Source organism: Hirsutella rhossiliensis (genome assembly GCF_020360975.1).
Source record: "Hirsutella rhossiliensis strain HR02 chromosome Unknown scaffold00013, whole genome shotgun sequence".
Lineage (NCBI taxonomy): Eukaryota > Fungi > Ascomycota > Sordariomycetes > Hypocreales > Ophiocordycipitaceae > Hirsutella > Hirsutella rhossiliensis.
Window position 1 is genome coordinate 2,297,149 of NW_025408679.1, and position 15,732 is coordinate 2,312,880.

General features: G+C 53.1%; 3 protein-coding genes across 3 annotated transcripts; all 3 read right to left on the reverse strand.

The window, feature by feature from the left end:
* Positions 1-3,936: 3,936 nt before the first annotated feature.
* On the reverse strand, positions 3,937-6,148 carry HRG_09828 (DDE superfamily endonuclease domain-containing protein; the record flags this gene model as incomplete). Its single annotated transcript, XM_044868299.1, has 4 exons — positions 3,937-4,452; positions 4,569-5,335; positions 5,393-5,490; positions 5,622-6,148. 4 exons carry the CDS (start codon positions 6,146-6,148, stop codon positions 3,937-3,939), a joined length of 1,908 nt encoding a protein of 635 aa, XP_044716880.1.
* A 346-nt stretch (positions 6,149-6,494) lies between these two features.
* Positions 6,495-10,838, reverse strand: HRG_09829 (PIF1-like helicase domain-containing protein; the record flags this gene model as incomplete). Its single annotated transcript, XM_044868300.1, has 15 exons — positions 6,495-6,714; positions 6,784-6,823; positions 6,872-6,899; positions 6,972-7,022; positions 7,076-7,311; positions 7,479-7,911; positions 7,969-8,262; positions 8,335-8,385; positions 8,470-8,547; positions 8,675-9,095; positions 9,301-9,333; positions 9,414-9,575; positions 9,617-9,749; positions 10,051-10,437; positions 10,694-10,838. 15 exons carry the CDS (start codon positions 10,836-10,838, stop codon positions 6,495-6,497), a joined length of 2,712 nt encoding a protein of 903 aa, XP_044716881.1.
* A 2,072-nt stretch (positions 10,839-12,910) lies between these two features.
* Positions 12,911-15,076, reverse strand: HRG_09830 (MULE transposase domain-containing protein; the record flags this gene model as incomplete). The annotated part of the gene is made up of 5 exons (XM_044868301.1): positions 12,911-13,448; positions 13,499-13,548; positions 13,611-14,063; positions 14,120-14,836; positions 14,996-15,076. 5 exons carry the CDS (start codon positions 15,074-15,076, stop codon positions 12,911-12,913), a joined length of 1,839 nt encoding a protein of 612 aa, XP_044716882.1.
* Positions 15,077-15,732: the final 656 nt, after the last annotated feature.

The following is a 15,732-nucleotide window of genomic DNA, read 5'->3' on the forward strand; positions in this document are numbered from 1 at the left end:
CGGGCACCATACGAGCCACAAGTTATCAGGGCTAAGGGCCGCCCCAAGGGCTCACTCAACCTCGAAGAGTCACGGCGGTCAAGATCAACGCGGCGGGATCCGTCACATCACGAGATCGCTGAACGGCATGAGCGGGCTGAGGCTATACGACTGCCTCCTCCTCAACGGCACCAGCGGCGATGACGGGTACGGTAACGGCCGCGATGACTTCAACGGAACGAGGGCTGCGGCACATCGAGGAAAACGGCGATACGTACGAGGCAGGCACACGGATGCAACGGGCGTATCAACAAGCCGGGCGTCAAACGCCAGTCTCTGATGATGACGATCAGCCGGTACGGCGGGAGACCCAAGACTGCATCTTCGTCGCTGGCCTCACGGACGATGCCGCCCTTGAGGATGTATGGGATCAATTGGAATCACAGTTAGATGAAGCGGATCAGGCACGTAGTGCACTCGAAGAAGGAGGCCTGTTGTAAACACCAAAGAATAGTCTCATCAGCATAGAAAGCGCAGTACGAATAGCTTCAATTTTGGGTGCCTTATCGTTGAAGGAGAACTGTTACTACCTGGCTCTACTTATCGTAGAGAATGTGTGCATACAAATTGGCGGTATCGGCCCTCTTCGGCCGTCAGCCACAGTTAATCCACTTTTTGGGTGTACAGTTAATGAAAGTGGGTGGATAGATAACTTGGGCCTATCTATATGATGGTTTTCTTAGGAAATATGAGCAGGCGGTCTTGTGGTCCGCCCAGACCTGAGAGACTGAGAAACCGGCCTCCATACTTCCCTGCGCTTCCGTCGAACGGGAGGTATGTCTTTTACCCCTAAAGCTCCGGGACTGTGGTCTCGAGCCACTGAAGGCTTCAGAACCAATCTTTACCCTTTCTTCCTCCGAGTTGTTGCGTGGTTGAATGCCCGTCGCGCAAACCCGCTTCCAACGCCCCTCGTTTTTCTCACCGCTACCATGTCTTTTGTGCCCTCTTACACCAGGCTTTGACGTAGCAGCTACCTCAAACTTGACTTCCCGAATAGCCTGGCGTTCAGCCTCGCGTGCAGACCTCTCTGCTTTTAATTTTGCTGCGGCCTCCCGTTTCTCAGCTCGCTTTGCCTCGCGCTCCGCAGCACGCTCTGTCTTCTCTCGAGAACGCTGCTCTCGCAAGGCCTGACGCATTGCAGCCCGCTGTTTTTTCTTCTCGGCGGATTCTCGAGCCTTTTCTTCACGTGATATGGCTACCTGGAGTCGACGATCTTCAATGGCTTGCTTGCGCTGCTCGTCGGCCTGTGCCTTGTCCGTCTGACGTCGCCGCGCCAGTTCCACCTTGGCTGGACTGAAAAAGACCGGCTGGCCACCATTTCTTCTGGATTGAAAAGGCCCAAGGCCTTTCTGCGTTTCCCTTTTTTATGTGCAAGTTTGAGCGCTTCCTGTAGATCTCGATTTTGGTGTTGTACGAGCTCATATTGTGTCGCCAGTTTCTCTGATGCTCGGGAGAGCGCTGTGACTCGGGAGTCCATCAGCCCTTCCTTGCGGAGACGGCGGGTAATGCGCCGAATAGCCCGAAGAGAGCCTGGAGTCTTCATCGCCCTTTCCTCAGATGCAGTTTGTGGGGGTGTCACATCACTGCTGTGGCTAATCTTGGACAATACTTTGCCGGGGTCGAGTGGATGGATTCCTGTGGCCCGCCAACCAGCCTCGATATTTTTGGCCGTAAATGCCTGGTTCCACGCATCACGAAAGAGTGGCCAAAAATTCCGTTTGGTAAGGCGAATTAACCCCCATCCAATGGACATCAGCTGGTCGGAACCTTGAGCATAATAGGTGGAGAGTGCGGAAAACAGGCCAACATCGAGTGGTTGAAGCCGATGAGTTGAGTGCGATGGCAACACAGCAATGAGAATTCGATTCCGATCGGCATAGTCAATGAATTTCAGGTTAATGTGACTATTGTGACCGTCTAAAATTAAGAGACGGTAGGCACGACCAGCCTTTTGCTTCGTATGGCAGTCAAATATGCGCTGAAGCCAGTGTAAACCCAGTGCATCACAGCTCCAGCCGTTTTCCGTACTGGCGAAGAAGGCTACTTGCTGGAATGGTCAAAATCCTCAAGCCAAGTATCTTGAAAGTCTTTTGACTCCCCTTTGTAAATGAGGGCCGGTGGCAGGTACGAATAATCTGCACATATGGCAGCGATCAGCGTGATGAACTCCCGGTTCCCGTCTTGGCTTGCCCCGACCAGTTTTCCGCGCCTGAGGGCTTCTCGGGGGACAACTCGCTTGGTGGAGCGAGAGAGACCAATTTGGAATCCTTCTCGTCAAAATTATAAACATTTGAGGACTGATGTTGTACTTTTCGATCTTTTCGCGGAGCTAGTTGGATTCGGTCAGAAATGGCGACTTTACGGCATTTGACCGAGTATTGTCGGCAGTATACCCTTGAAATGACGATAAAAGCAGTCTTACTAGATTGAAGAAGTTTTGAAATGCCTGGAATTATCAGCAGCCTTCCGCTGATGATCTATGGTGCGCAAATACAAGCTCGAAAGACGGTCATGGTGTCGCTTGCGGAAGCGGCTCACCCAGTTGACACCAAGCTCTGTCCCTGCGATTTCCTCGGCGATATTCTTCAACATCTGAGGGTAGGCGGGATACCACGGTCGGTCAGCTTATTGACGTGCCCAATAAGAATCTCCTCCTGCGCGCTGGTGAGTTTCTGTCGCGAGTAAGAGTTCGCGTCGTGATTTGAGGCTGTTTTGCCTTTGAAGCGGCGCCACAGCGTGGATTTGTCGATATTGTATCTCCTCGCGGTCTCTGCATATTTAGGGCGATCTTGGGATTGCAGTTCTATAATTGCCTCTGCAATACGAGGGTTGTGGTCCATATCGCGTCAATTTGAAGAAGACGCGTCAGGTGTTGAAAATTGTTGCATGACCTAGTGCGTTGCATGACGCAGCGGGGTACGTTATGGCCAACAGGAAAGCGGGATGAAAAAGGACACAAAAGAGGAGTAATCAAACATACACTCCTGATTTTCAAACATACACTCCGACTTAAGCCTATTCGAGACCGCAGCCCCACTCGCGCGCGTATTTCAATTAATTCTATGCGCCGCAAGGCGCCCGGCTACCAACTCTTTCTACTTCCCAACTTTCCCGTTTAAAAGAATTGGCAATTGAATTATCACCGCCGGATGCCCGGAGCAGAGTTTTGGATTCCTAATTTATTGGTAGCAAAGGCCTTGGCCCGCGCGAACATGGTAGCGTTGTGTCGCGCTCGGAGAATTGAATTTGCGCGCCAGAGGCGCCGGAAGCGCGCCGGAGTGGGGCTACGGTCTCGAATAGGCTTAAGTCGGAGTGTATGTTTGAAAATCAGGAGTGTATGTTTGATTACTCGACTGACTGGTAATTTACCGTCATAAACCTCCTTCCTATTTAGATTTAGTGCCTGTCCCGAACGGAGTTGGCGACATGGGCGACTCAATTTCCCACTCTCGGTAGGCAGTGCTGTTGACATTCTGTTTGCACGAGCGGCTTCATATTGACATCACACTTGTATCTGTTGGATAGAATGCGCAATAATTGTCGCTGTCACATTACTACGGATTAAGGCGATGGTGTCGAACGTTCTAGATAAGGGACTGGATATTTCCTACTTGGGGGGACTAAAATCCGTCCCGATTCCCGCGCATGTCAAGTCATGCACGGGGGGTGCGTTGAGTAGCAAAAAGTCCGTTGATTCGCAAAAAAGAGTACATAGCGGCCCCGCCAATTAACTAGTAGGATTATGTACCTAATTTCCCCCCCCATAAACGCACGAAGCCCCACCACGTCGATTTACGCACTTATCCGTACAACAATTAGACATACAGCTAGATTGATGGTCTCACGATGCTAGATTGCCTATCTATTCCTCCTTTATAATAGCTTCAAATTCCTCGGTTAGCCCGTCAATAACGATCTCTTCAGTAATCTCAATTCCGTCAACTTCAAACGTAAGCGTGCTGTAGACCTCTCTTGGGTCTCTAAGATAACCAATTCAACGGCTTTCTGTACGACCTCGCGATCGTAGTCTTTGGGCCAAGTAAGAACGCTGCTTCGAGTGTACGTAATGTCATTGTACCATATCCAAGCGAAAGGACAGTCAGTCGATCGATCTGGATTGCCAAGGGCACGGAAAGCGGCGTATTGGTAACATATCGACTCGATACTATCCATGTAGCTTCGAAGACCTCGTTTGTCGCGGCCAAGGAGCCGTAGCTGCTTGTTTGATGACTTCGAGATACTATCTCGGCAGGTACCCTTAACCTGCCTAACCCAGCGGCGCAAAAACGCAGCCTCTTCACGGACTTCCTTTTTAAGCCGCCTTCGTGCCTCGTCAGCCTGTGCAGCCAGTCGGTTGTATTCGTCTTTGCGACACGTAGTCTCGAATCGTGGACGGTTAATGGCCCGAATTTCCTACAATCGATGTCCCTTCTGCTAGTTTCGATCGTCTAAGCTGATTCTCTTTGAGACGCCTCATCTCATCCGTGGCGGTGATACCATTGAGTGCGAGGGTGCGCTGCTTTACGTACTTTTCCCTGTACGTGTGCAACTGACGGCGTAATAGGCGTACCTGATGCAATAGAGAGGTCTATTCGTAGTCTGATGAATTCATGGCATTTGTGGATGTCGTGAAGATTTAGCCGTGGTGTTTTGAGGGTCTTCCAGTCAATACGATGGACTGTAACGGGCGTTGCTGGCCCTCTACCGCCTGGAACCGCTTCGATCGATCGAGAAGTTGGCGTCTGTGGTGTAGAGCGCATATTTTCGAATGCATCCTCGTTACTACTATCGTCATCTATTGGCGTGCCTTCCTCAACGAACCCAGGGAGTTCTCGTTCGCGGACAGAGTCGGTTAATGAGGATAACGCATCTTGCAACTGGTCGAGGACGACGCTTGGGTTGAATGGAAAGAGACCAGATTTCTCCCAGGCTGATAGGATCGTAGGCCGCTTAAAGGTTCGGTTACGCATCTCTTGAAGATGGAAAAGGAAGTCGGTCTTGTTGAAGTTAGTAGCTCCGTTTGCAATCTCACGATATAGCACTTGTTGATGCCAGTGCTTGTAGGGACCAAAGACCCCAACGTCAAGCGGCTGGAGTAGGTGAGTCACATGAGGCGGTAACTGGAACAGCTGTATATTGTGTTGGTAGCAAAAATGCACCAATTCGTATGTAAAGTGGTTCTCGCAGCCGTCCATTAAGACAAGGCGCTCCTCTTCGGGGACTTGGGGCCGGGTGTGACGCTCGAAGTGGTCGATGAATTCGAGGGCAAGGCCGCAAGGATATCGTTGACGTAGCCCTTTGGGCTTGTTGTAATTGTCGTGCCTTTATCGAGGTTATCGTTAACCCAACGGACCGGGATCTGTGTCCCTGGAAGGATGAGGAAAGGAGGGATACTGCTGCCGGTCGCGGAGATTGACTCTATAGCAGTAATCGAGACCGTATCCCGAAAGTCTGTTAAGACGGGGTTATTGACTTCGTTAAAGGTCCAAATATACGTCCCGGTATGTAAATACCCCACCATAAAGCCTGTTTCATCGAAGTTCCAGATATTCTCGCGTCTGATGCTATTTCTATCGATGTACCTATTCCAGTCTTGGTAGAATCGAGAGAGGACTTCACGGTCTTGCATGACTTTACGCTTTGCGTCTCGGGCAACTGCCTTTCGACGATGGAAATATTGTTTGTAGCGTTTTATAAATCGTCGAGCCCATGACCCACTATCTGTAGTATTACCTCGGCCCGTAGCTTTGAGTATCGCGTTGGCATGTTGTTGTAAGGAGCGTTGCTGGATGTGGTGGCCTTGTGTGATGCGGCGATGCGCCCAGCATAGTACCTCCTTCTCTTCTTCCGGTGAAAGAAGTGTACGGTTGCCTCCATTGGTAGCCTTTGGATGATTGCCTTGAATACGAGACCGTAACCGATAGTAGGGTACGCGTAATGCAGCAGAAGCTGCCATGATTGTACGGTAAAACCCATCGTGATAGAGCTGGGTTGCTGCGACGGTTCGCGTCTCGAGGTTATCGGGTGTAAAGCGCGAGAAATGAGGCAAGCCGGTCTCTGAATCGATCCACGTATTGATAATAGATGAGTTACCTTCTAGAGAGGCCATACTGCAAAATTGGGATAGATAGTAAAATCGTAGTAATTGTTATCGTTAAAAATACTGCGCCACGCCTTGCACTTTAGTCTTTAGGGCTGTGGTGCAAGGCGTACAATCAGCCGAAGGCTGCGAGTCTGGCTACCAGTCAAGCAGTCAGTCACTGAACAATCAGTACAGTATCTACAATCATACATTCATCTGTGCCTTGAAAATGTCGATCTTGTCGCCGGTAGCATCAAGTGGAGTTACGTAGACCCGTCGCCTATCTTATACGGATTCTGGGTAAGAACCTGTCGTTTGCGAAGTTGTTGATCCTTCATTTTCATCTTAATTCCTTCCGGCGGCGACGCATAAGTCAGGTGATTGCGGTCAAACGGGCATCCAGCATCAGACCCTGCAGCGTTTTCACACGCGAGACGGCCACGTAGCTCAAACCGGTCTGAAAGTCACGGCACGACAGATCCGTCACGATCATGTCTTCGGTGATGCTCTGCGACTTGTGAACTGTAATGGCGTAGCACACGATCAGGGGAAACTGCGTACGAGTGCAGAGTGTGGCTCCGACGAGGAAGTCCCTGTCTACTGGCAGAATCGGGACAATCTTCCTGCCATCTGTGGTGGTCAGGAATACCGGCCCCGTGTACCGGTACTTGTCAAACTCCATCATGATCACGCAGGGAGGGTCTCGCATGGGGTCAGCTCCAGGCGCCCACGCGATATTGTATACTGTACCACGTGCACCGTTGCAGAGGCCAACCGGCTGCCAAAGGTTGGACGTCAGCATCAGACGGGCGCCAATGCATACGGGAATCTGCTTCGCAAGGTTGCCTGCCTTGTCGTCAGGAGCAGCAGCAGCACCGGGGCCAACGTTCTTAGCCATGACCTGATGACAGGCCGGCCTAGGCGGTCGAGGTGGTAGTGGTTATATTCGTTCACCCTGTCTTTCGTGGCGTATACTCGTAGGGAATTGACGAACTTGGCAACCTCCTGATCGTCCAGCTTCGCCTGAACACGGCTGGAGAGGAGCTTCCAGGACTCCATAGAGAGTTGGAGCAGCCGCAATTCCTCAAGAGCTGAGCGAAACGCTGCCTGATCGTCGCCGCGCTGACGCTGGGCAACCTTCAAGAAAACCGTCTTGTCGAAGCGCCGATATGCGTTCCTGCCCTTGATCTCTACCCCCCTGCACCTCCTTGTCGTAATAAAGAGGCTTCTGCAGTACAGGGGGGAAGCTGAAAGAAGTCGCCAACCAGGAGGATATTAAGACCACCAAAGAACTCCTCATTTCTATTCGGGAACGCCTCACGGAGACGGTCATCAATCCATGACAGCTGTCGCAGACCCAGCATGCTCTTCTCATCGACGATCAGGTACTTGACATCCTTTAGCTTCTTCTGGAGCTGAGCTTTGTCGATCGCTGACAGGGGCTTGAAGTCCTTGTTGATGGGGAGGTGCAGCAGGGAGTGCAAGGTAGTGCCCGATATCTGATTTCCCGCAACGCCCGTGGGCGCGGCACGCCAAACAGGCGTCCCTCTTCCGCCCGAGGCGGCTTGGAGGTGCGCCGAAAGCAGATTGATGAGGTATGATTTGCCCGTGCCACCGCCGCCGTCCACATGGAGTAACAACTGGGAACAGGCCTGGGTCAGAAAGTGGCCCATCACCGTATCGTACACTAGGCGCTGCTCCGGATTCAGGGAATCGCGAGCCTCCAGCGGCTGATGATCCACATCAAGGTGAAGGGGATTTTCGGCTTTGCGTTGCTTCCAGAAGTCGCCCTGGAGAATGCCGTCATCGGTATACCGTCCAACGTGGGGAGTCCAGTCATAATTCACGTCGACATCTCGCCGGCCCAGCACGTCGATATCCTCCTCCTCCAGCGGATGGTCTGGCAGCATACGGGCGAGTTCATGCCAATCTTCCTCCACGACAGGCTCTTCGTGCTCCTCCCGCTGAAACTCATCGTCCTCTGCCTGCAGCTCATTTGCTCCCACCTCGCCGTAATGGTCGTCCTCATGGAAATGGTGTCGCTGCCGGCAGCACTGGTACGCCGCCGCAAAGGACTCAAACGGCTGCCCGTCCACAGCAAGCAGCTCCTCCGGAGAGCGATGCGGATGGGCCATCATCAACTTGACACGGCAGAAGTCATGAAACTGGGGTGATGCCTCCGCTGACCTGTACCGAGGGAAGTAGGACAGGACCCTCTTCTTCGCGTTCGCACCGAGTCTCCTCCACGTCTTGAGATTGTAGGACTGCAGGTACTCGAGATAGGTTATACTCTCATGTTGGTCATTTCTCTGCAGATATTTCCGGTAGCTGCCGACAGCCTCACTGACATCCTCGTCGACGCGGAACGACCGCACATGCTGCTCCAACGGACGGCAGTCGACGTACACAACCATCCGAGTGCCTTCCTGCAGAGGGATGTTGAGCAGCAAGTGGGAAATTTCCTGCGCTGAATAATCTCTCGGCAATCAACTTATTCATAAGGCGAGAGGAGAAGGACAACAGGGGCTGGTGGTGTGCTGTATGCGGCAAAACCTGATCTGCGAGCTTGCAGTAAGGCTCCGTCTTCTTCTCCGATTTGCTGCAATACTTGGCAGCATACGTAATGACTGCCTGTAAGCTGGTGCAGGGCGATATGTCGATATTGGCCAGCCAGCCCAGAATGATGGCAGGATTGAAGTGGTTCATGAGGCTGTCGTTGTGGGCTGCCTCGAAGATGTAATATGACTTACCTTCTTTCCTGATGACTGCGGCTAGCTCCCGCAAGGCACGGGGGAAGTTGAAACGACACTCCCTCTCCGGATCGGCGACATTGGCCGCCTCGATATCGGCTGCAGCCCCTGCATATCGTTCGCCAGGTCCCCACTTCTCTTTCGGACCCGCAAGCAGTACGCGGTATTGCATCTGTGGCGCTGGCAGCGGTTGACGATTTGCGAGAGCCGCAGGAATGTCATCTCTACGCCCAGCGGATCCACACTCAGGGGATTCCCTTCACCCTGGGGCATTGTCCTGTTCGGCTCCGGGTTAATGGCAGTGATGTGGAATCCCCACGTGCGTGCAAAAAGGTCGCGAGCGGTTTCATCCCTCATGTCGGCTACCGGGCCATTCTCCATCCAGTACAGATCGTGGTTGTGTGGACTCCACGCCCTTGCCATTCATACCGGCCCCAGTAATCCGTCACGTTAAACTTCGTTCTCAACACGATATCCCGAAAGAGACAGTATCGGCGGTTAAAGTGGAAAGCAGCAATGTGAGGTTCTGCCGCAACAAGTACCGCGACAATGCCATCCTTTCCGGCTCGGACGCGCCCAGCCATTCTTCATATCGGGGCATGTGTTGGTAGAGGCTCCGCCAGTGTAAATCAGCCGGGCTAAATGTGATGAATGCGCCAGGACAACCCAAGCTGTAGGCATACGCCTCGAGGTCCTGCCTCTTTCTATTCCAAAGGGTCGCGTACCGCGAATCGACACCGCATGCCTTGTGATCGAGTTGATCAGCGCCTGCGCCCGTGGATCCTCAGCGTGTTCGAGCGCCTGAATAAGCTGCTCTCGCGTGAGCGGCTCACGGGTGCCATCGTGTTGCTTCACGAAGAATTTGGACCTCGCACGTGCTTGGGACCGCATCAGGGTGTTGAATGCGACAAAGCGGAAGGTTGGATGGCGCGCAAACGGCCGTCGTGCCACCGCATCGCGTGCTCGATGTAATCCTTGTACTCAATGGACCGCAAGCGAGGCTCCACAAAGTCGGCTCTGCCGTCTGGAAACAGGCAGGGAATGCCAAGGAGAGCAGGGCATGAGAGTGATTGAACTCATTGATCGGCGTGTGCCGTATGTTGGGAAGCTGGAGCTCGTGCCTCGCCTGCCCTGGAGAGCCTGTGGCAAGGGGTTGCCCCGCATCCGCTTCGGATTCACCCGCGAGAATAGACCGCAGAGCATCCAGCTCCGTGTCCTTGGCCAACAGGTCAGGCACCGCAGCCGCATCCTCTAGGTCAGGCTCTGCCTCCTGATCTTCCTCCGGTCCCACATCGGCAGCCTCCACCTGACTTTGGGGGATGGCGTCCACCACATTGCCGTCCTCGGGCAGTTGGCTCAGTCGCTCGTCGTCGATCGCGATGGATCGATAGCCAGGATGATGATGGCGCAGGTAGTCTAGCCATATCATAACCGCCTGGCGACGCACGCGGAACTGGCGGGTGAATTGCCGGCTGAGATTAGCGTGTGACGACGTGTTGGCAGGACGCAGCAACACCGTGTTCAACTCCCGCGGCAGGAGAGGAGCTGGTTGTACACCAAGCCAACCTCGCGGAGAAAGTGAACGACGTGCCCTCGATACTTGTACTGCTGCCCCGCACAAGCATAATGTTCACGTGGACATGGACACGAGCAATCAATGCCTCTTCGGTAGGTGTGAGCTCGGGCAATCGGGTCGGTACGGGGCCAAAGTCGAGCTGGTTTTCCGCAGAGAAGAAGTAAGGCTCGTCGGGGCCACGTTTCTCATCCTTTCGATAGCAACGCGAACAAATGCCGTCATAATCTATTTCCATCTGAAACCAACACTCGCGGCATCGGCTGCAGTATTCCATCTGGTCATTGTTGAGCTTGGTCCAGAACTCACGGAGGGTGGCCCTATCGCAGTCCGTCAAGGCCCAAGCATCCAGGTCGCCAGTCCACGCCGGATCTTGTGCACGGAAGACCGCCATTTCTTCCGGTGGAATTATCACTGGACTTCGAATACGCCGTGGCGGCCGCGACAGTCGATATTGCCGTCGAGGTTGTCTCTGGATTCGCCTTCCCGGTTGTCTCGGCCGCCCTCCTGTGCCAGGGCAGGACCACGGCGGCCGCGTCTTGGCCGCGCAGACGGCTGCTGCAAGCGACTACGAACAGGGCTTTCATACACTGAATCGTTATCGCTGTTCTCGTCTTCGTTCTCGGCATCGGAGTTACAATCAGCCCCTAATTGTTCACGGTAGCGACGCGGTCGAGCGGGGGAAAGCAGCAGGTTGAAATAGTCCTCGGCGTCCATATCGGGTTCGGAAAACTGGTCTCTATTGCCCCCTTCCTTGGCTACCTGATCCCCATTCGGCTGCGGCCGATCTCGACTCGCATCTACTTTCCCTGTTGGCCCGAACACACTGCTGCAACGAAAACACAAGGGACATCTTATCCAGGACACCCGAACCTTCCGAGACGCCGAGTTGAGATATGGAAGGAGTCAGGGACACAGTCTCCCCTGCACGACGTCGTGATCGATGGTCGCGCTGGATAGCGGCCAGCTTAACCCTAGCCCCTGCGGTAGAGAGATCATCTTGCGATACCTTCCCGCCTTTGTGAAATCTAGCAGCCAGGTAAGAATAATTCATTCTGGTTGCGTTGCCTCGGGCAGTCGATGGATCAAAATGGGAGGCGACTGGATCGGTCGCTGGCTGCTCAGCAGGTAAGAACCGCGAGCTTTGTTGGGTTGGTGGAATTGGCGTTCCCAGCTCTATGTGCGGCTGGCTAATTGACTTTTTGAATAACGTCATAGCTGCATGAAGTCGTCGTAGCTTCTCCGGCGAACTAGGCTGGGTTCCCGATCTCTCGCTGGGAGGCGACAGGTCAGCATCTGCCTCGACTCTTTCACGCTAGCTCTCCCAGGCGAGGAAGGACGGGCGGCGAGGTCCTCAACGTCAGAATCGACCTCGGGATCTTGAACACTTCACTTCGTTAGTATTGAATGTCATACGGAGCGGGAAGACAGAGCTGACATGAGAACTGCACCGACTCCGACAGTCCAGGCAGTTCTTGGTGTTCCCGCCAGTTTTCCGTTTGCTCACGAAGTCACCTGCCGGTTTCTTCTCGCCACAGCGGGCACAGACGATCGAAGCCAAGTCAACTTGGAGCCCTTGAGTAGACCTAGAACTCATTATTCAGCCGAAGGCTTGAAGCAAGATATCAAGACGAGTTGGGTCAGTGAAGTTTCCATGTCACGCGACATTCCAAGTCACGCGACATTCCAAGTAAACAAACCGGGACCCACTTTTTAGGAGCCGTCATCCAGTTGCTGATCGTTTTGCGACCGTACATACAAATTTGGGACCAATCAGAGCCCAAGAAACTTATGACCCCTGTCTGCACCAAATCCTCATATATTGGGAAACTTATTCTGATTAATGTATAGTCAGCCTTCGGCTGAATTAACTAGTCTTGTGATATGATGTCTAACGCGCATCGCGCGTCATCTAGCGTTAAATGCGGGGTTGTTTTTCTTGTAACGCGGATATGTAGGAAAAAGGGGGTACCTTAATTTGTGTGGACCGCTCACTAAACTATAAGTCACTATATTTTTTTGCGAATCAACGGACTTTTTGCTACTCAACGCACCCCCCGTGCATGACTTGACATGCGCGGGAATCGGGACGGATTTTAGTCCCCCCAAGTACCCCAAGTCGGCTAATTCCTACCCCAAAGTGGCGCAAACGCCACGACTTGCAGTGCCCACATAAATTCGCTGGTACCAATAGGTACCTATTTTACATGATACAATGCCTCAACCTCCCAATTAATTGCCTCAGCTATTCACACGATTCGTTTAACGCCTCAATCGCCTCCTCAATCTCTCGCTCAATTACCTCAGCATCCTTATCAGCCTCGTCTGCCTCGTGAACCGCATCAACCGGGCTTGGCTCATTGACACGGCTATTGCCCTGCCGCCGTGCATACCCCAAAACGTCATCAAAGTGATCAATGAAGGTATCGTCAACCTCGTCATCTTCCTCCATATCGGCCTGCATACTTATTTCAAGAGGTCGGGGCGAATACGCTGCTCTTTGTGACGCCCGTGGCGCCGCTGTGCCAGGCTGCATTGTATCGTGTTGATGAGCTTGTTCGAGTGAAGCCACCGTAAGGTCAACGAGGGCAGCAGAGGCCGAAGGGCGAGGCGGTTGTGCCTGCGGTTGTATGACCACACCGCCTCGAACTCGAGAGGCCACGCTGCCTCGAGGCCTGCCTCTCGTGCGCGGAGCAGGGGCTGGGGCCGAAGGGGGAGGCAAGGACCGCGGTTGTGCTTGCAACTCTGCTCGCTCGAAATGAGAGAGATCGCGGCGGCTGCTTGTAACCCCTCTGCCTCGCTGATGAGACTGTGGTTGTGTGGCCACGCTACCTCGAGGTCTGCCTTTCGCGCGTTGTATAACTGGTTCGAGAGGCACAGGCCTGGGCCGGCTGGGCGTAGGCGTAGGCGCAGGCGTAGGCGTAGGTGCAGGTTCGTCATTATCATGAGATTCGTGATTATCTGGAGAAGCCGTAGCCCACCACCAGCGACGATGAATCTGATCCTTCGTGAGCGGCAGCGAGGCTTCAATTTGTCGGTCAAGCGTGTGCTTACACGGAATTCCGTGTGTAGTCGGCAGACGACATCGGCAAGGGCCCTCGAGCCTGCCCTGACGAGGCAGCCCACGAAGCTGCTTGCTTAATATCCCTGTGACAGTTGGGGAAACCTCGAATCTGATATCTTGAAGCAAAAAGTGAGGCACGGAGATGACCTTATTCCGGCGCTGTTGTGCCTCGATTCGGATTTCGCTTTCTTGGTGGTTCCAAAAGAGCTGGAGCCGCTCAAAGACAATCTTGAGAGCTCCAGATGAGCGCTGTTGAAGGAAGCGTTTAAGGCTCGCGTGAGACGACTCCACGATCGAAGTTGTAACGTGCCCGAAGTGAGGAAGGCGGTCAACTTGAAACCTCACGAACTTATGACTCCAAGGCTCTATCCAGGTGTTAACGCAATATTCCACGGCCTGGGCAGCCTCGCCTGTATAGCGGCTTGGGTCTTTGAACTTTAGAAGCCTCTCCTGATATTCAACCTCGTTCCGGCTTCGCACGAGTAGGTGCCACTCTGCAATGAATTCTTCGAATTTCGCGTCTTGTTGTATCACGCCATCGGCGCCACGGGTCGGCTTAGGGAAGTGTTTCTTCGTATTAGCGACGACATTGGTGTTGATATGCCACTGACAGAGTAGATGAGGCACTGTATGGAAGGCTGGATGGGCGTTGAGCCGTTGAGCGCCCTCATCAACGCCAACTCGCGGTCGGTTATAACGCAGCCTGGGTGGCGGATTTGCTTCTCGTTGAGAAGCTCGTGAAGCTTCTCAATAGCCCAAGCGTAGTCCCCCTCTTTCTCGCCGTTCAGGAATATAGTAGCAACCTGGAACGACTTCTTGATCGAAGAACAAGCGCAGACGTTGAAAAGCGGCATATTGAAGCGGTTGGTCTTATAGGTGCTATCGAATAGCATCACTTCAGGATACTGGTGGAGTAGGTTGATGCCGCTTTGCGGCGCAATGAAAAGACGGGTGAGGCGCTTATTATCGTCAACTTCGTGGCGGACGAAGAAGCTCTCCTGCTGACGTAGCTGGTTGAAGAGCCATTCAATTGGCGCCTGTCCTTGGAGCTGCTGTTGGCGGTATTTCGCGATGATATTGACGATATCGCGCCTCCCAATTTGACGAAGGTCTGGGTCATCGTGTTGGCGTAACTTCGTGAGTATTCCGACTGGCTGAAGGCTCGAACGAAGCATCTCGATGATATCATCACGATACTTCTGAGAAATCTCCGTCCTATATTTCGAATAGGCAGATATCTCGAATGTCGGGTGATTATGGAGGCGCGCTTCTGCAGTCCCACTCCATTCAGGGCTCCACATGCCATCAGCGCGGCGTTTAACCACGATCTTAAAGGGGCAGCTAGTATCTTGGGTATTCCCTTTACGTCGCTTGGTCTCATGTGTGCCACTATCACGAAGACGATATGGCGTGCCTTTACAACAACGCCAAATAACCCGGCGAGGATCAGTAGCGTTGGGCTTCTTCGACTTTAAGGCGAGGCTGACAGAGTCGGACCTCGCGGCACGGTGTATCGCAGCCTCGCACGAGGCAAAGTCGTCGAAGGTCTGGCCGATGATCGATTGCATGATGAGGGGATTGACAACGAAGAACAGTAGGCAAGAAAATGGTACGCTGCGTGCGTGCGAATACCCTCAAAGCCTTGTGGATGGAGTGAAAAGTCAGGTAGGAATTGAGACATGGGTACCTGTTGGTACCAGCGAATTTATGTGGGCACTGCAAGTCGTGGCGTTTGCGCCACTTTGGGGTAGGAATTAGCCGACTTGGGGTAGGAAATATCCAGTCCCCTAATGATATGATGTTGCTGGCGCATATACGAATAGAGATAGTTCCGGCCATGTCCTTGTACAGTTGTAGAGATCTATGACTGGCTGTTGAAAAAGGACCGGGCGCGTTCTCTTGCGGCTTGGAGCGCTTCAGGGGATTGGCGGCGGTATAGCCCCTCTTCAAGCCGAATTCTTTCAAGACGGAACTTTGAGATCGTAAACCCCTCATCTCTAAGTCGTTTAAGCATGAAATCATCCTTAAGACATTCATCAAAGAAGAGCGACCTAATTCGGTCCCGTAAGGTGTCTGAAGTGATCGTACGTGCTTGACGAAGAAGTCCCCAGTCTTTGATCGATCGATAGAGACTGGCGCGGCTTACTTGAAGCTGATGATGCTCGAGAAGATGCGTACGGATTGTATTAATCGAGGATCCATCTCGATGCAAGCCGGTGATTTC